This window comes from Dunckerocampus dactyliophorus, chromosome 5, assembly GCF_027744805.1.
Source record: "Dunckerocampus dactyliophorus isolate RoL2022-P2 chromosome 5, RoL_Ddac_1.1, whole genome shotgun sequence".
Classification (NCBI taxonomy): domain Eukaryota; kingdom Metazoa; phylum Chordata; class Actinopteri; order Syngnathiformes; family Syngnathidae; genus Dunckerocampus; species Dunckerocampus dactyliophorus.
The window spans coordinates 32,459,219-32,474,409 of NC_072823.1; the positions used below are offsets into that span (position 1 = coordinate 32,459,219).

At 42.1% G+C, this 15,191-nt stretch overlaps 1 protein-coding gene across 2 annotated transcripts in view; it reads left to right on the forward strand.

The window, feature by feature from the left end:
• The window catches only part of chka (choline kinase alpha), a 56,092-nt gene that overhangs the window by 2,988 nt on the left and 37,913 nt on the right, over positions 1 to 15,191 (forward strand). For both annotated transcript variants that reach the window (XM_054775933.1, XM_054775934.1), the window contains exon 2: positions 7,956 to 8,064. In XM_054775933.1, the coding sequence (XP_054631908.1) occupies positions 7,956 to 8,064 (109 nt within the window). The remainder of the gene's footprint in view (positions 1 to 7,955; positions 8,065 to 15,191) is intronic.

Below are 15,191 nucleotides of genomic sequence, written 5' to 3' on the forward strand. Positions count from 1 at the left end.
CAGATATTAAATTTTGCAGATTTAGTAAACTTTCAAACCACAAGAATAATGTATAAATAATGTATAAATAATAATAAATAATAAATAATAATAAATAATAATAAATAATAATAAATAATGTATAAAGTTAATCACAACTCGTTACCAAAAAACCTAAACCTAAGTATTTCTCAATCAGAGAGGAGAAATATGATCTTAGAGGAAAATTCAACTTAAAACATTTATATGTGAGAACTACGCTGAAAAGCCACAGCATTTCCGTGTGTGGAATGAAACTATGGAAGGGATTGAGTAAGGAAGTCAAACAAAGTACAGAGATGAGCACATTCATAAACAATACAAGCAGTTGATGTTTGCTAAATACAAGGAAGAAGAGTCTTGATCATCACAATGATGTTCTGTCAGGTTTGTTATTTTTTTTTTGTTCATAAAAAAAAGTTTTGTTCTTTATTCATATTTATTTTAAGCATTTATTTATTTATTTATCTATTGTTATTATTATTATTATTATTATTTATGTGTATAATTTTTTTTTTTTTTTTTGGGAGGGCTATCTTACCGTTATCTATTATGTATTATCCTGACTATCACAGAAAACATGACATGGAATCCAGGAAGTGAACAACATGTACTGTACAAGATGTAGAATGGATGGGGGTAGGATTAAATAAGCTTTGTTTCTTCCTACTCCTTTTGGACATGTGGAACTGTGAAAGAATGAATCATGAGATGTATTCCATTGGAACCTTCATGTTCAAATAAACTAAACCAAACCAAACCAAACAGTTTTGTGAGGAGAAAGAAACATTTGGAGATGTAATAGAGAACTTGACATCGTTCTTTTTTTTTTTTTCCTGTGTACCGGTGGAATAGCATCCTTTTTCACAATGTCCTTACAGTGTAACTTCAAGCCAAGCGCTCAGTGAAATTGCAACAATCGCACTTCCTTTTAGCAGTGTCGAAGCTACAACGCCAATAATTGAGGTCGTGGGAGCACCAGATATCAGCTGGAAGAAAGGAACAACAATGAACATACTCGATTGCCTCCAATAGGGCAGTTAACTACACCAAATTAACCCTGCATAAGACACTCCTCCCCCCAAACTAAACATTTTACACTTCCTCAAACCCATCAACAAAAGCAATCAACCATAAAACTCAATCCCGTATAACCCCAAAAACTCACACTTCACCCCCCTCCAAATGTCCCCAAAGTCACAAAAATAAGGCAAGGCAAGGCAAGGTATAGTTCAAGCAGTGAAAGCCGCAGTTCCGCTCACAAACTCATGCAATCCACCTGGCGTCGAGCCGAGCGTGCAGTACCCCACGGGCAAAAGGTAATCCAGTCAAATAAGGGGAAGTCAAAATGTTAGTTCACGAATTAGTTTGTGAAAAGTTTGACACCGTGGTCGAAACACCGGCTCGCAGGATCCCAGGTTGGCGTGTGACATCACTCTTTCCTTCTCCTCCCTGGTGCGCAGCACCTGCCTATCTTGTCTTTTATTCCCCATACTGCACATTATACCCAGGACATGACACACATTAAAACAGATGATGATGCTGATGTTTTATATATACAATCAAACTTGTCTTAGCGGCCACCTTTATAGAAGGGCCACCTGCAGCCACTGAAAAATCCCCCGCAGCAAATGTACATGTTATAGACCCTGTGTATAGCAGTCACCTGTCCAACGCGGCCAGCGGCCACCCATTTTGTCTCCCTTGGTCAATATCTGACCGCATATAGCGGCCAAATTACCAACTCAAGTAGAAGCTTCATGCACGAAAATGTTTTGTTTTTCAATCAATGAAGGCGTCGTGTGTAGACTTTAATTACTGAGTCCTAGCTCAGTCACAATCATTCACAAGATCCACACAAACTGTCAGTTGTTCCACATAAAAAAGCCGTCTTCTTTTGAGCTTGCTATTTCCTGGTCAAACATGTAACTTTAAGAGCATTTGCACCAAAACATTACCGCAAAGTATGCTGGGAACAGGACGTGCTCCCAGCGACGCTACAATAAAAAAAAAAACATATGCTAGCATGCATGCGGCAGCGGGAGCAAAACTGAGTTGGGTTGTACTTAACTGAAGTATTTTAGAATGTACTCACGTTATTTTTCATCAATCCTCATCCACAAATCCATCAAAGTCCTCATCTTCTGTATTCAACACAAACAAAGCCGTCTTCTTTTCCGTTCGCTACTAGTCTGTTAACTTGTCAGTGTTATTCAGCTCCGAAGCAAAGAAGGAAACTTCTCCTGTTGCTTCTGCCAACTTTATTCTTGAACGCGGCCACCAGACAGCAGCTCAGAACACACACACATCTCTCAGCATCGTCTCTCCTTCCTGCTTGCCCACAAAGCAAAGGTTAAACAAGCCCCACTACATAGCTGTCCAGTCAATGCCTGTAAGAAATGACACCGTTTATTTCCTGGTGTGCATTGAAACAGTCACACATAATAGTAGTCATGAAATGATGAACTATGATAGTGATCACAATGATAATACTGTATTGAAACAGTCACACATAATAGTAGTAATGAAATGATGAACTATGATAGTGATATCAATGATAATACTGCATTGAAACAGTCACACATAATAGTAGTAATGAAATGATGAACTATGATAGTGATATCAATGATAATACTGCATTGAAACAGTCACACATAATAGTAGTAATGAAATGATGAACTATGATAGTGATCACAATGACAATACTGCATTGAAACAGTCACACATAATTGTAGTAATGAAATGATGAACTATGATAGTGATCACAATGATAATACTGCATTGAAACAGTCACACATAATAGTAGTACACTTGGTTTAGGGCCCATGACTCCGGTAATTTTAACACAAAGAAAAGTAAACAAATTAAAAAGAGATTTCAATGCGGTCAAACTAGTTTAAGGGCGACTACGATGAGGAATGGAGCTCACATACAAACATGGACGGACTGGACAAATCAGCCAATGAGATGAAAGCGTAGGCGGTGCCCTGATCATTAGCCAATGAGAGAGTAAAGCGTCAGAAGGCGTCACCAAGTGTAGTCTGTTAGTCTCTCTGTCGCTTGCACGGACAGGCTTTTTGTTACATGGAATTTCTTACGTGATACGATGCAAAAACTTTACATAAATTCTTTACGTTCAGTGGAATTTACGTAAAAGGAGGTTTACGTTATATGTTAAAGTTATAAATCAAAATAAGTCCAAATATTATGGTAATAAAGTCATAATTCCAAAAATAAAATTTAAAACTGTACTTTTATGAGAATAAAGTCAAAATATAACAAGAGAAAAAGTCAAAATATTTATAAATATAATATATATAATATATATAAATATTTCAACATATATATATATTTCAACACATATACAGTCAAACCTGTCTTAGCGGCCACCTTTATAGAACGGCCACCTGCCTATAGCAGCCACTGAAAAATCCCCCGCAGCAAATGTACATGTTATAGACCCTGTGTAGAGCAGTCACCTGTCCAACGCGGCCAGCGGCCACCCATTTTGTCTCCCTTGGTCAATATCTGACCGCATATAGCGGCCAAATTACCAACTCAAGTAGAAGCTTCATGCACGGAAAAGTTTCGTTTTTCAATCAATGAAGCCGTCGTGTGTAGACTTTAATTACTGAGTCCTAGCTCAGTCACAATCATTCACAAGATCCACACAAACTGTCAGTTGTTCCACATAAAAAAGCCATCTTCTTTTGAGCTTGCTATTTCCTGGTCAAACATGTAACTTTAAGAGCATTTGCACCAAAACATTACCGCAAAGTATGCTGGGAACAGGACGTGCTCCCAGCGACGCTACAAAAAAAAAAAAAACATATGCTAGCATGCATGCGGCAGCGGGAGCAAAACTGAGTTCGGTTGTACTTAATTGAAGTATTTTCGAATGTACTCACGTTATTTTTCATCAATCCTCATCCACAAATCCATCAAAGTCCTCATCTTCTGTATTCGACACAAACAAAGCCGTCTTCTTTTCCGTTCGCTACTAGTCTGTTAACTTGTCAGTGTTATTCAGCTCCGAAGCAAAGAAGGAAACTTCTCCTGTTGCTTCTGCCAACTTTATTTATTGAACGCGGCCACCAGACAGCAGCTCAGAACACACACACATCTCTCAGCATCGTCTCTCCTTCCTGCTTGCCCACAAGGCAAAGGTTAAACAAGCCCCACTACATAGCTGTCCAGCCAATGCCTGTAAGAAATGACACCGTTTATTTCCTGGTGTGCACTGGTCAATACTGTAATGCCGCTTGTTGTGGGGAAGGAGAGACTCACGTCGCCGATGCACTTTAATGGCTTTATTAACAGCGGAGAACACTGCAGGACTTTACATCCACGCCAACATAAACACACTTCCCAACTCTCTCCAAACTCACAGCTAGCACTGAGCCTAGCTCTCCTGCTCGGGACGCCCACCGTCACTTCCCGTCACTTCCTGATGAACTAAAGCTGTAATGACACTCTGCCGTATAAAAAGTAAAATATGAAAAACAAGCGTAAGACATTACTAGCACAGCTTTGTTCTGTGGGTGGTGGATATATTCTATCAGTTATTATTAAGCCTCTAGCTTCCTTTTAGTAAGTAAAAACCTTGGCTATGATTGCACTACATTGTCATGTAGACCTACAAAGTACACTTGGAAGAACAAGAGGTGAATAAATGTATTGTAACTGATGTGAAACTGATGAGGGGTAGGATTAAATAAGCTTTGCTTGCTCCTTCCAACTTTTATCCGCAGTCCGCAGTGCCCTCTACTGGTCAACATTATTATTAAAAAAAATTCCCCCCCCCCCCCACTCCCCCTTTTTTAAATTTTTTTTTCCTCTACTGGTCAACATTCAAACTGGACGCCAACCTGTCTATAGAGGCCACCTGTCTATAGCAGCCACTTTTGCAGACTCCTTCTAGTGGCCGCTATAGACAAGTTTGACTGTATTTATATATATATATATATATATATATATAGCCGGTAAATGTTCATGTCTATTCACTTGATGACAGAAAGTTGTCCTCCAGCAGAGTCACCATAGAACGCGCTTAAAGACATCTCTCAACTCTGTGATGGACTTCTGCGGCCATTTCAAAATGATCACTACAAAGGCGTCCATGGGTCTCTCGTTCTCTGCACTTGCTTCGTCCATTTGTGTCTTAAACCTTCCTCTTTTGGAAATGACAATACCCTTACAGCGTCACTGGGATACCGTGAACATCCAGCAGCAACACAACATCTTGGCATGACTGCTGTTCTGATGGAAAATATACTGAAGCAAGTCCACCATCTACCTGGAGAAGTGTTTGTTTACTGTGCTTCAGCTGAAAGGTGCCCCCCACAACAAGTGAAATGAGCAATTCAGAGTTATTTATTGGAGCTGAAAACACAAAACTAGAATGAAAATTGTAAAAAAAAAAAAAAAAAAGTGTATTTCACAGCAACTTGAAGCCATAAAAACAGCCTGGAGGTGGCGGAAGTGCATTTGATAAGAGCTTGGCAGGGACCATGTGGACGGAACAATCACACATGACAGGAGGGAGGAAGTGGGAGAGTGTGGAGGAGTGTAGCGTGAGGAAGTTTCAACGCGTGCTCAGGCGCACTAGGGGTGGGACTCTCTGGCCATTGCACGATTCGATGCGATTACAATTCAAAAAACAATTATCAATACAGCTTTTTTGTGATCAGTATTTTGTTCTTTTTTTTTTTCCAAGAATCAATGATTTCACCCCACTCCTAACACACGCACACACGAGTGCACACGAGTGCACACACCTAGTTGAGTTCCAAATGTGAAAACTGTACAAAACTGTCAACTGTACAGTCCAAAGTTGAGCACCCGGCGTAGGTGGAGCTGTACATCATCATCATAAAAATGAAGATGGACGTTGTGTCTGGAGATGATTGGTCCTCACGGTAGCGTGTAGAGTGAAAATAAGCTTGGAGCCTGGGGCACGCCGGAAGAGAGTGAAAGAGTCCTGTTAGTGACCTATGGCATGAACCATTTACGTAAGCACAGAGCCCTGTCGGCCAACACAGTGTTCCAGGCGGGAGCTGAGGACTGAGAGCGGCTGTAAGTCGAAAAGCACCAGCAGCTGGACAGCTGGCTAGACTAAAGCTTGCTTAAGGGCACTGCCCATCATCCGCAATCCTTATGTGAGACATGAACACATGTCTCTCTCGCTTCTGTGTGTTCTGAAGCTATAAAAACAGAAAAAAGAGGCAGCTGATGAACCCACGTAACGGGACGCACATGTTCCACCTAGAAAGCCGTCTGAAAAAACTCCAAAAATGTACGTCATGTGAGCTGCACTTATCCACATTGCGGTTATTATTGCTATCAACATTGTTACGCCCAAGAACTATGTTACTGCGGTGACCCCGTGGTGACCCCTCGCCTGTCCACCCCACGTCGGCTAGCGGCTGGCTTCACCACACACTTGCTCACAATGCAGAGTGAAAGGTAGCTCTGCATATTGGAGCTGCTGCAACTGCTGTGTTGCATTCCTAGGATGGAAGCTCCCAAATACTAGAAGTATGACACGTATCATAATCATAAAGTATCATAAATGTACCTGTTACTACAGGTACATGCTGACAGCATGGATCGAAAACCACAAAACCTTGTTGGAGCTTTTTTTTTTTTTTTTATAAGTGTTGTGTTGTGTTGTCCTAGCGAGCTGCAGGTGTGTCCCATGATGCGCATTCATTACAGTCAAAATATTACGAGAAAAAAGAAGAAAAGCCGTCATTTCACGAGAATAAAGTCATATTATGAGGAATAATGGTGTTATATTAGTTACTGAAATATAAAAGGAAAAAAAAGTTTACTTTATAGTAATAATATTATGAGGGAAAAAAAAGAATGAAGTTGTAATCTTTGGAAAATGAGGTTGGGGAAAAATAATAATAAAGTCAAAATATTACGAGAGGAAAAATAGGACAATAATAGTAAGAGTAGCATAGTAAGAGTGTGCTGAAAACAAATACAGAGTGATGGTAAGAAAAATAGAACCAGGTACCAGACCATTATGCTTGCCCCCCTCCTCCCCTCCCCCCCTTGTGTTTATTCATTGGGTCTTCTGAATCACTCTTGGTCTGGCCCGTCACCCAGGACCTGTTTGCCTTGGGAGACCCAACCAGGGGCATATAGCCCCAGACAACATGGCTCCTAGGATCACTCGGGTACTCAAACCCCTCCACCACCAAAAGGTGGTGATTCACGGAGGTGCTTTGAGGGTTGGGTCGTGATGGAAAGAAGGAGGTGGTGGATACAAGCGGTTGAAAGGAGTTTCCTCTGTAGGGTGGCTGGACTCACCCTACGAGATGGGGGGAGGGGCTCAGAGTAGAGCTGCTGCTCCTTCACATGGAGAGGAGCCCATTGAGGTTGCTCGGGCCCCCCTGGTGCGGGAGAAGGCCCTGAGGCAGACCTAAGACACGCGGAGGGATTATGTTTCACGGCTAGCCTGAGAACGCCTTGGTGTCCTCCCGGTGGAGCGGGAGGAGGGGGCCAGGGACCATGGCTATGATTCACAGCAAACACACTTCACTGCGATGTGCCGCGTGACGTGAATGATTAGATTGGAAAACGCCGACGTCACTGCACACTCTGGAGCGGGGAGAGCTTACTTTTATTTATGTGTTTCTTTCAGTCTCCGCGCTTCCATCTTCTCAGCAGGTGTTGTAGCTCCACCTACCCCTTCGTTTCAGTGACCACACTTGTTTTCAAGGGGTGTGTGCCCCACAGCACTTACCCTTTACCCCTCGGTTTAAGGAGAATTGGGACACCACTAGGGATGAGGGGTAAGACGAGGGCTAAGGGCATCAAAGTGGCAAAGTTGCATCCTTTCATTTTCCGCTCTGTGCCCCTCGCTGGTGCGAAGCGCTCGGACACGCTTGGCTTCTGTCTTAATCATGTGTGAATGTTTGTTCCAGGGGTGGGCTGAGCAACAAGCTCTTCCTCTGCAGCCTCCCAGACGGCGTGGACACGGTCGGGGACGAGCCAAGGAGCGTCCTGTTGCGCCTCTACGGAGCCATCCTACAGGTGGGAGGAGCTTTTCTGGCCTTTGCATTTTCTCTGCCTTCACGCCGTCAAGTAAGATGAGAAGCCAGCAGCGGGAATGCTTTGTCTTGTTACAATGTGGCGTTTGTTTTGTCAGTCATACTTGTGACTGATTTTTGCTTGAAGCTTGACTTGTGTGTCGTTAAACGAAGCATTGCACGGTCACCCTGTGTTTACACTTGCTGTCAACAGACACCGGCAGAATACTAACAAAGATCCCCCCCGCCCCCCTCCCAAAAAAGCTAAATGCTCGAGGTTTCGGGGCTGCCGCTCGGCAACACAGCATGTCAGTCTGCCGCGCAGATGAGATTAAGGTTTGTCTTGGCTGCTCCGGAATCTTAGTGGGCTCCATTTTGAGCCTCTCCAATGTCGCCTTCGAAAAATATCATTCAACAAGAAAACTAAAAAAGGAAAGAAAAACATAAATGTGATACTTTGCAACACTAACAAAGTAAATAAAGCATAAAAATGCTTGTAATATTATGAGAAATCGACAAATGACGTTGGCATGTTTTGGAAAATTGCTTTGCAGAAAAAGTTATAATGTGGCAAAAATAAAGTCAAACTATTACGGCAATAAAGTTGGAATTATGAGAAGAAAATTGACAAGAGTAAAGTTGAAATAGTTGGAAAGGGAAAAAAAACAACTGCACAAATGGTTTTTTAAAAAAAAGCAGCTGTGATTTTACTAAATAAAGTCCAAATATTAACTCATTCAATACCAAAGACGTACGTTTTTTTTTTCCCAAAAAGAGGCGACGACGCAACTGCACAGTAAAAAATGTCACTTTTAAAGCAGTTTTTAGGCATAAAAACGGCCACCAGTTGGCAGAAGTGAGTTTTGATAAAAACTCAGTATGAATAAAAGCACACTTGACAGCAAGGAGGAAGTGAAAGAGCACGGACGAGTGGCCATATTAAACACGTTCACACACACAGTTTAGTTCCACATGTGAAAATTGTAAATAGTTCAAGGTGTTTGTATTTGTAAATCAACTGTTATTTTGATGTAAAACAAGCCCTTTTTTGTGTTGTGGAATAGTTGTTTAGATGTTGTTTAGATGAGCACAAAAGCAAATGTTTTAGTTGTCAACTGATAACTTACCTATGTTCTACTGCTGATTACTAAAGAACAGAAAAAGGTAGAAACACGTATTTTTTGATGAAAGATGGCAGTTTCCATGTTTACACAACATTCTGTGGGCCTGGAAAGATCAGTATAAAATGGTGTAAAATGGCCGCTGCGGAAGCGGTTGCCTTTTGAAAAACGGCTAGGATTGAATGCGTGAAGGGTAGAAAAAAAGTCACGTTCTAACAAGAAAAAAGTTACACTTTGAGAATAAGCTTGTAATATTATGAGGAAAAATAACACCACTTTCGTAGCATATGATACATTAAAGACATTTTTTGAAGTCATACACAACAAAATAAAGTTGGCATTTTTAGAAAATAGGGTGGGCAAAAAGTTATAATTAGGGGTGCCACGATTCATTCCCTAGATGGATTCATCGATTTATATTTAAACTGCATCTGTGTGTGTTTAGCAAGATTTCATTCCTGACAGCTTACATGGATGTGTGTTTTATTGCATTTTTCCTGATTGATGAAGACGTTCAGTGTGTGTCTGTGACGTCATGGTCTTGCGGTTGCAGTGGACCTGTGAAATACAGTTGATTGGCTTTTTCTTCTTCATTCAGCGTTCATATTTAACTCATCTGTCTTTATTTAAGTGCCATTTATGAGGACAATATGCAAAGTAAGGAGGTTTTGTACGCCTGGTAGTTTACCGTCAAGTGGCAGCGATGCTCAGTCATGTCATCATCCAGCGTGGCGTGTCCAGGTCAAAACGTACGAGGAAGCAATAAATGGCGCACACTTGCTTGTGCTGAGGAGGACGGAGAAGAGAGGAAAGGCTGGGAAGCCGTCATTTTTGTTGACCAATTGTTCTTATGTATTCTTCTGCTGCATGACCATGTTTTCCTTACACTGCTGCAGCCGTCTGCCATCACTTCACGTGCAGAGTATCTGTTTGCTGTCATCATGATCGAAGCTTCTTATCATGAAGCCACCACCCCACGGTGTCCTGTTCAGTGTCTCTGTTAAGACGGAGCACACACCCCAACCCTCTCAGGGGCGAAAGGAACAAGGAGGCCACATCATTTGCTAGTTGCTGCAGCGTTCTTTCAATTGGCTGCTAGGATGATTATGGGCACAAAAAAAAGGAATCGGCCCGTACAGGTAAGAAAGTTTAATTGAAGATACCATTCCACGGTCTTTTGCAGGATGTCCCTCACCAAAGTGCAGGTTTGGATTGCACTATTTCAAGTATATCATTCATCACGGCAAGCTATACCACCCCCTCTTCATCCTGATTTTCTATTGCAGTTGTAACCCATTTTTGGTGCTCACTGATCATTTATTCTTACGTATGTCAGCATTATTCATCATTTATACCTCACCCCCTTCCAAAAAACAACTTCACCTGCACTGTCCGCTATCCAGGTATTTATTTCACAGTCACACTGGTTGCATTTTTGGCTAAAATGTTACTGGATCCTTTTGGGTGGCATCGTTCAAAATGAACCGATATTGTTCTTGAATCGTATTGCGACCACGAGTTGTGGCATGAATTGAATTGCTATTAAAACGAATCGTTGCACCCCTAGTTGTATCATACATATCACTTCTTTGCATATTTACAAAATATCAAAGTGGCAAAGTTGCATATTTCATTTGTCACGATGCGGCCCTTCCTGGAGGAAAAGGTTTGGACACCCCTGATATAAATGCAGCCATGTGCCATTAAAGAAAACGACTCATGTTGCGTCCTGGGCTCCATGTAAGTGTGCGCTGGTGTCAAAGGTAACGTACATTCATGTCTTTGTACATCTAATACAGTATGTCCAGGGAAGTTGCTGATGGGCTACCCAGCATGCTTTGGAGGCGCTTGGTAAGCCGTGAAGGTTCCGGGTTTGTCATTACTCACAAAGAATGCGAGTTCATTGTTATTGTGTGCTAACTTACCTCTTGCGTACCTCACCTGTAGTGTGTTTGCACACGTGTTAGCCATTGTCTACACAGCCATGTACGTTCACGGCTGCACATGCATGTGTTCTTTGCCCCTGGGCTTCGCATAGGAGCATGCCTTGGGCATTCTTCTTCCCTGTTGAGCACGACAAAAAGCACGCTACAGTATGAGATGTCTGAAATCTCAGACTAATACAAAGACATAACACAGTCACGTAGCACAACCATGGCTGCCAGCACTGGTGGAGAGAGTTCCAAGTGTGAAACCCCTCTCCTGTTTGTTTCACCTCGAAATCTCCAAGCGTCCAAGCTATTTCATGAGTGGATCAACGTTTTGCGTTTGTCAGACCTGGAAGTAAAAGTATGTTTCTTGTGCGTCCAGTACTCGTTCTACCCCAAAGCTGACTGCCACAGTCGTTGTCTTCTGCTACTCACAAATACACCGATCCCCCCTTCATCACCGTTATTTGCTTCCAGACACATACGTGAATTTCCCTCAAGTGGGATTCCTTATTTGTAAAAGCAATAGAAAACCAGTTTACCACCTTCTAAATACGCTTTTTAACATGATTAGAGCCCTCTAGACATGAAATAACACCCCTATAGTCACCTTTACACTTCCTATTACCCTATTTCGTAGACATAATAAGACAAAATAAGACATGAATAAAATGCCTCGTGTGTATGACAGCAAATGACCGTAATGGCAGGTGGACAGACGTGTGGAGAACAGGACGTGACATCAGAGGTTGAGTTTTGCGTTTCAACTTGTCGGGGGTCATGGCCCCAAGAGTAGCTTGTGTTATTATTATTACTGTGCCTGTTGAGAGATTATTTAAACCAGCTGTAACCGCGTTTTCTGACCCTTGTCTCTCCAAAGACCGACACCTAGTGGCCAATGTAGAATACATTCACAATTAGAAAGCTTCTTTTGCCTTGTCATTTAGCCACTGCTTGAGAATGCGTCTTTCAGGCCAGGAATAAGTACAATTTCCTTCAATATGCCTGTTTTTCTGCTAATAACGGGCCGTGTTCAGCAACAAACTGGATTTTTGGAAAGCCGCAATGCGGCGAGGCACGCTTAAAATGTTCAAATGACTTCATGAAATCCTTCTATGAAACACAAAAGGATTATAAACGTGAACGTGTCCAATCCTGCCAGGCTAGGAAGACTGATGGAGATCTTCACCAAGGTAACTGCAGCCGTGCCGTGGTGCTGTTTCATCAGTAAAGCTAATAAGATTGATTTGATTGCTGGCGTTCTAAGCTACTAACGATTAAACAAAGCCCAGTGTTTCTTGGCAAGGGAGATATGTGGACGGGATATTACGCCATGAGTACATTCATTTGATACGTGCTTGTATTGTTAGCGTTCAACAAGCTGCTGGTGGTCCAGAAACCCGGTCCTCTCCTAAAGAATGTGTGCTGGACCCCCACGCTGTATTATCTGGGGCTATGGATGCCTGATGTCGTTCACGCGGCCAACAAATGCAGCTTGTTCATGTTTGTTTTACATTTTATTCCACCTTTATTTGACCAGGTAAGCGCGATTGAGAACGGTTGCTCGCTTAGGATGACCTGGCAAGAGCACCAGCACGACGTCACACGCATTTGTAAAGATGGCTGCAGTGTGCGGGCTCCGTCTTTAAATGTGTGTCATGTTTGTGAAGACATTTTACTCAGTGAACAAATGTAGTCAATGACAATTGCAATCATGAAATCCTGATACCAGTAATGACAAGGCTTTGTCTTGAAACTTACATCTATGTCATTTTTTAGACTTTACTAAATGAAAACAATATTTAAAAATATCAAGCCCCCCAACACACACAGCATCTTTTGATTTTTGTCATTTACACCTCCAAAAAAAACCCAGGAGAAACACACCAAAGGGCATAATATTACGAGAAAAAAGCTAAAATGTTGAACTTCTAATAACAAAAAGCTTTGTCGTTTAAATAATGTTTTTTTAAAGCCTTTTTACTGAGTGAAAAAATATATCCATCCTTTCTGTATGCCGCTTCTCCTCATTAGGGTCGCGGGTATGCTGGAGCCTATCCCAGCTGACTTGGTGTGACAGGTGGGGTACACCCTGGACTGGTGTCCAGCCAATGGCAGGGCACATATAGACAAACACTCACATTCATACCTATGGACCATTTAGAGTCTCCAATGAAGCTAACATGCATGTTTTTGGAATGTGGGAGGAAGCCGGAGTACCCAGAAAACCCCCCACACACACGGGGAGAACATGCAAGGGAGAATCCAACCCAGGTCTTCCCATCTCCAGACTGTGACGTGTGGCCAACATGCTAACCACTAGAAAATTGAAATTGAAAAAATATAAATAATGATAACTCTAATCATAAATTGTTATTTATGGGGGTTTTTTAAATTGTAAACTGTAAATTTTAAAAAGTCGTCTACAGTGTTCCCTCGCTTATCACAGGGGATAGGTTCCCAATTAGCCCGCAATAATTGAAATGCGCCCAGTAGCCAACTATCATCTACAGTATGTTTTAAGGCTGTAAAAGCCCTCACCATACGCTTTAAAGACTTTTCTCAGACAGACATTAACATCTTCTCACATTTCTCACTTGTTCTCTCCAAACGCTGAACCTACAGAAGTCACGCATGTGTATTTCACTCCTGTGACGGTGCTTGTCCGTCCTGGTACTGTTGCGTTTTTGTATCTTTGTTAAAACGTATTGCTGCTGTCCTTCGAACCGAACATTCATCAGCGAGCTAGCAAGCAAACTAGCGATGGATGCAGCACAAAGGCAATGGATTGACAACGGTCTACAGCCAATCGGGACGCAGAAAATGATTGGCGGTGCAGACAATTCCTCTTAAAGGGCCAGGCTCGGACTATTGATATTTTGATTTGAGCATGAAGAGCTGGTATCGGATGTATCAATATTTAAGTATGTATGTTTTTAAAGTAAAGTGAAAAGCTTTGTGTTATTATTGGTTGTTGGCTTCAACATTTTAGCTTTTTCTCAGAGTGCCTTTTGCTCTATTTTGACCATTTTTTTGCTGTTTTTTTTTTTTTTACTTGATTTTGTTTCTGCGGTGATGCAATGACAAATGGGCCACGGCTGCACTTTGGGCACCCCGGCTTTTCATCAGGGTCGGGCTTTTGGCATGGGCTCCATGAGCAAACTCTATTTGGTATGTTGTCGTCAGCCCTAATGACTTTTGGAGGTGCATGTTTGGAGTTTTATTTGCCAGACTTTGAGCAACATTGACATGCAATAATTACTGTTGTGTGCATGGGCATGTTGCTTGCGCTGGTACCTCCGGCAAGGCGCTGTCAAATGCCAAGAAGAACTTTTTGCCTACATGGGTGAGTACAGTAGACTCCCCTACAACGTAAATAATCCGTTCCAAGAACGTTTACGTTATAGGGTTTTTATGTTATACGAAGCGTAAAATACATGTAAATAGCCTAATCTGTTCCAAGATCTTCTCAAACTCACCCCTTTGGCCCTTCAAAATATTCAAAGTCCACCAAATATGGTGGGAAAATATAAGTGTTAGCATAAACATAGGAGAGTAACATTCCAATATAAAATAAGGTAACAAATAAGATTACTGTAAGTGAATAAAACGGAAAACCAAAAACAATCTTACGAGATGTCTTCAGATGTCATCAGGAGCACGCAAGAGGAGAGTGGGAGGCGGAGGAGGACTAGCCTGAGTCGAAACACGACTCAAAGAGTCTAAGAGTCAGCTGGTCTCACAGACAAACGCACACGCACTACACGATAATGCTGTGTGCAACATTTTGATTTGTAACTTAACTTAATTGTTTAAGTTAGTTTAAGGGCGACTACGAAGAGGAAGGAGGTTGAAGGCAGAAGCCTGTCTCTCACACAAACGCTGTATGAGTCAGCCAATGAGATGAGAGCGTAGACGGTGCCCCGATAATCAGCCAATGAGATGAGAGCGTAGGCGGTGCTCCGATAATCAGCCAATGAGATGAGAGCGTAGGCGGTGCCCTGATAATCAGCCAATGAGATGAGAGCAGAGGCGGTGCCCTGATAACCAGCCAATGAGAGCGTGAAGCGTCAGAATTTCTG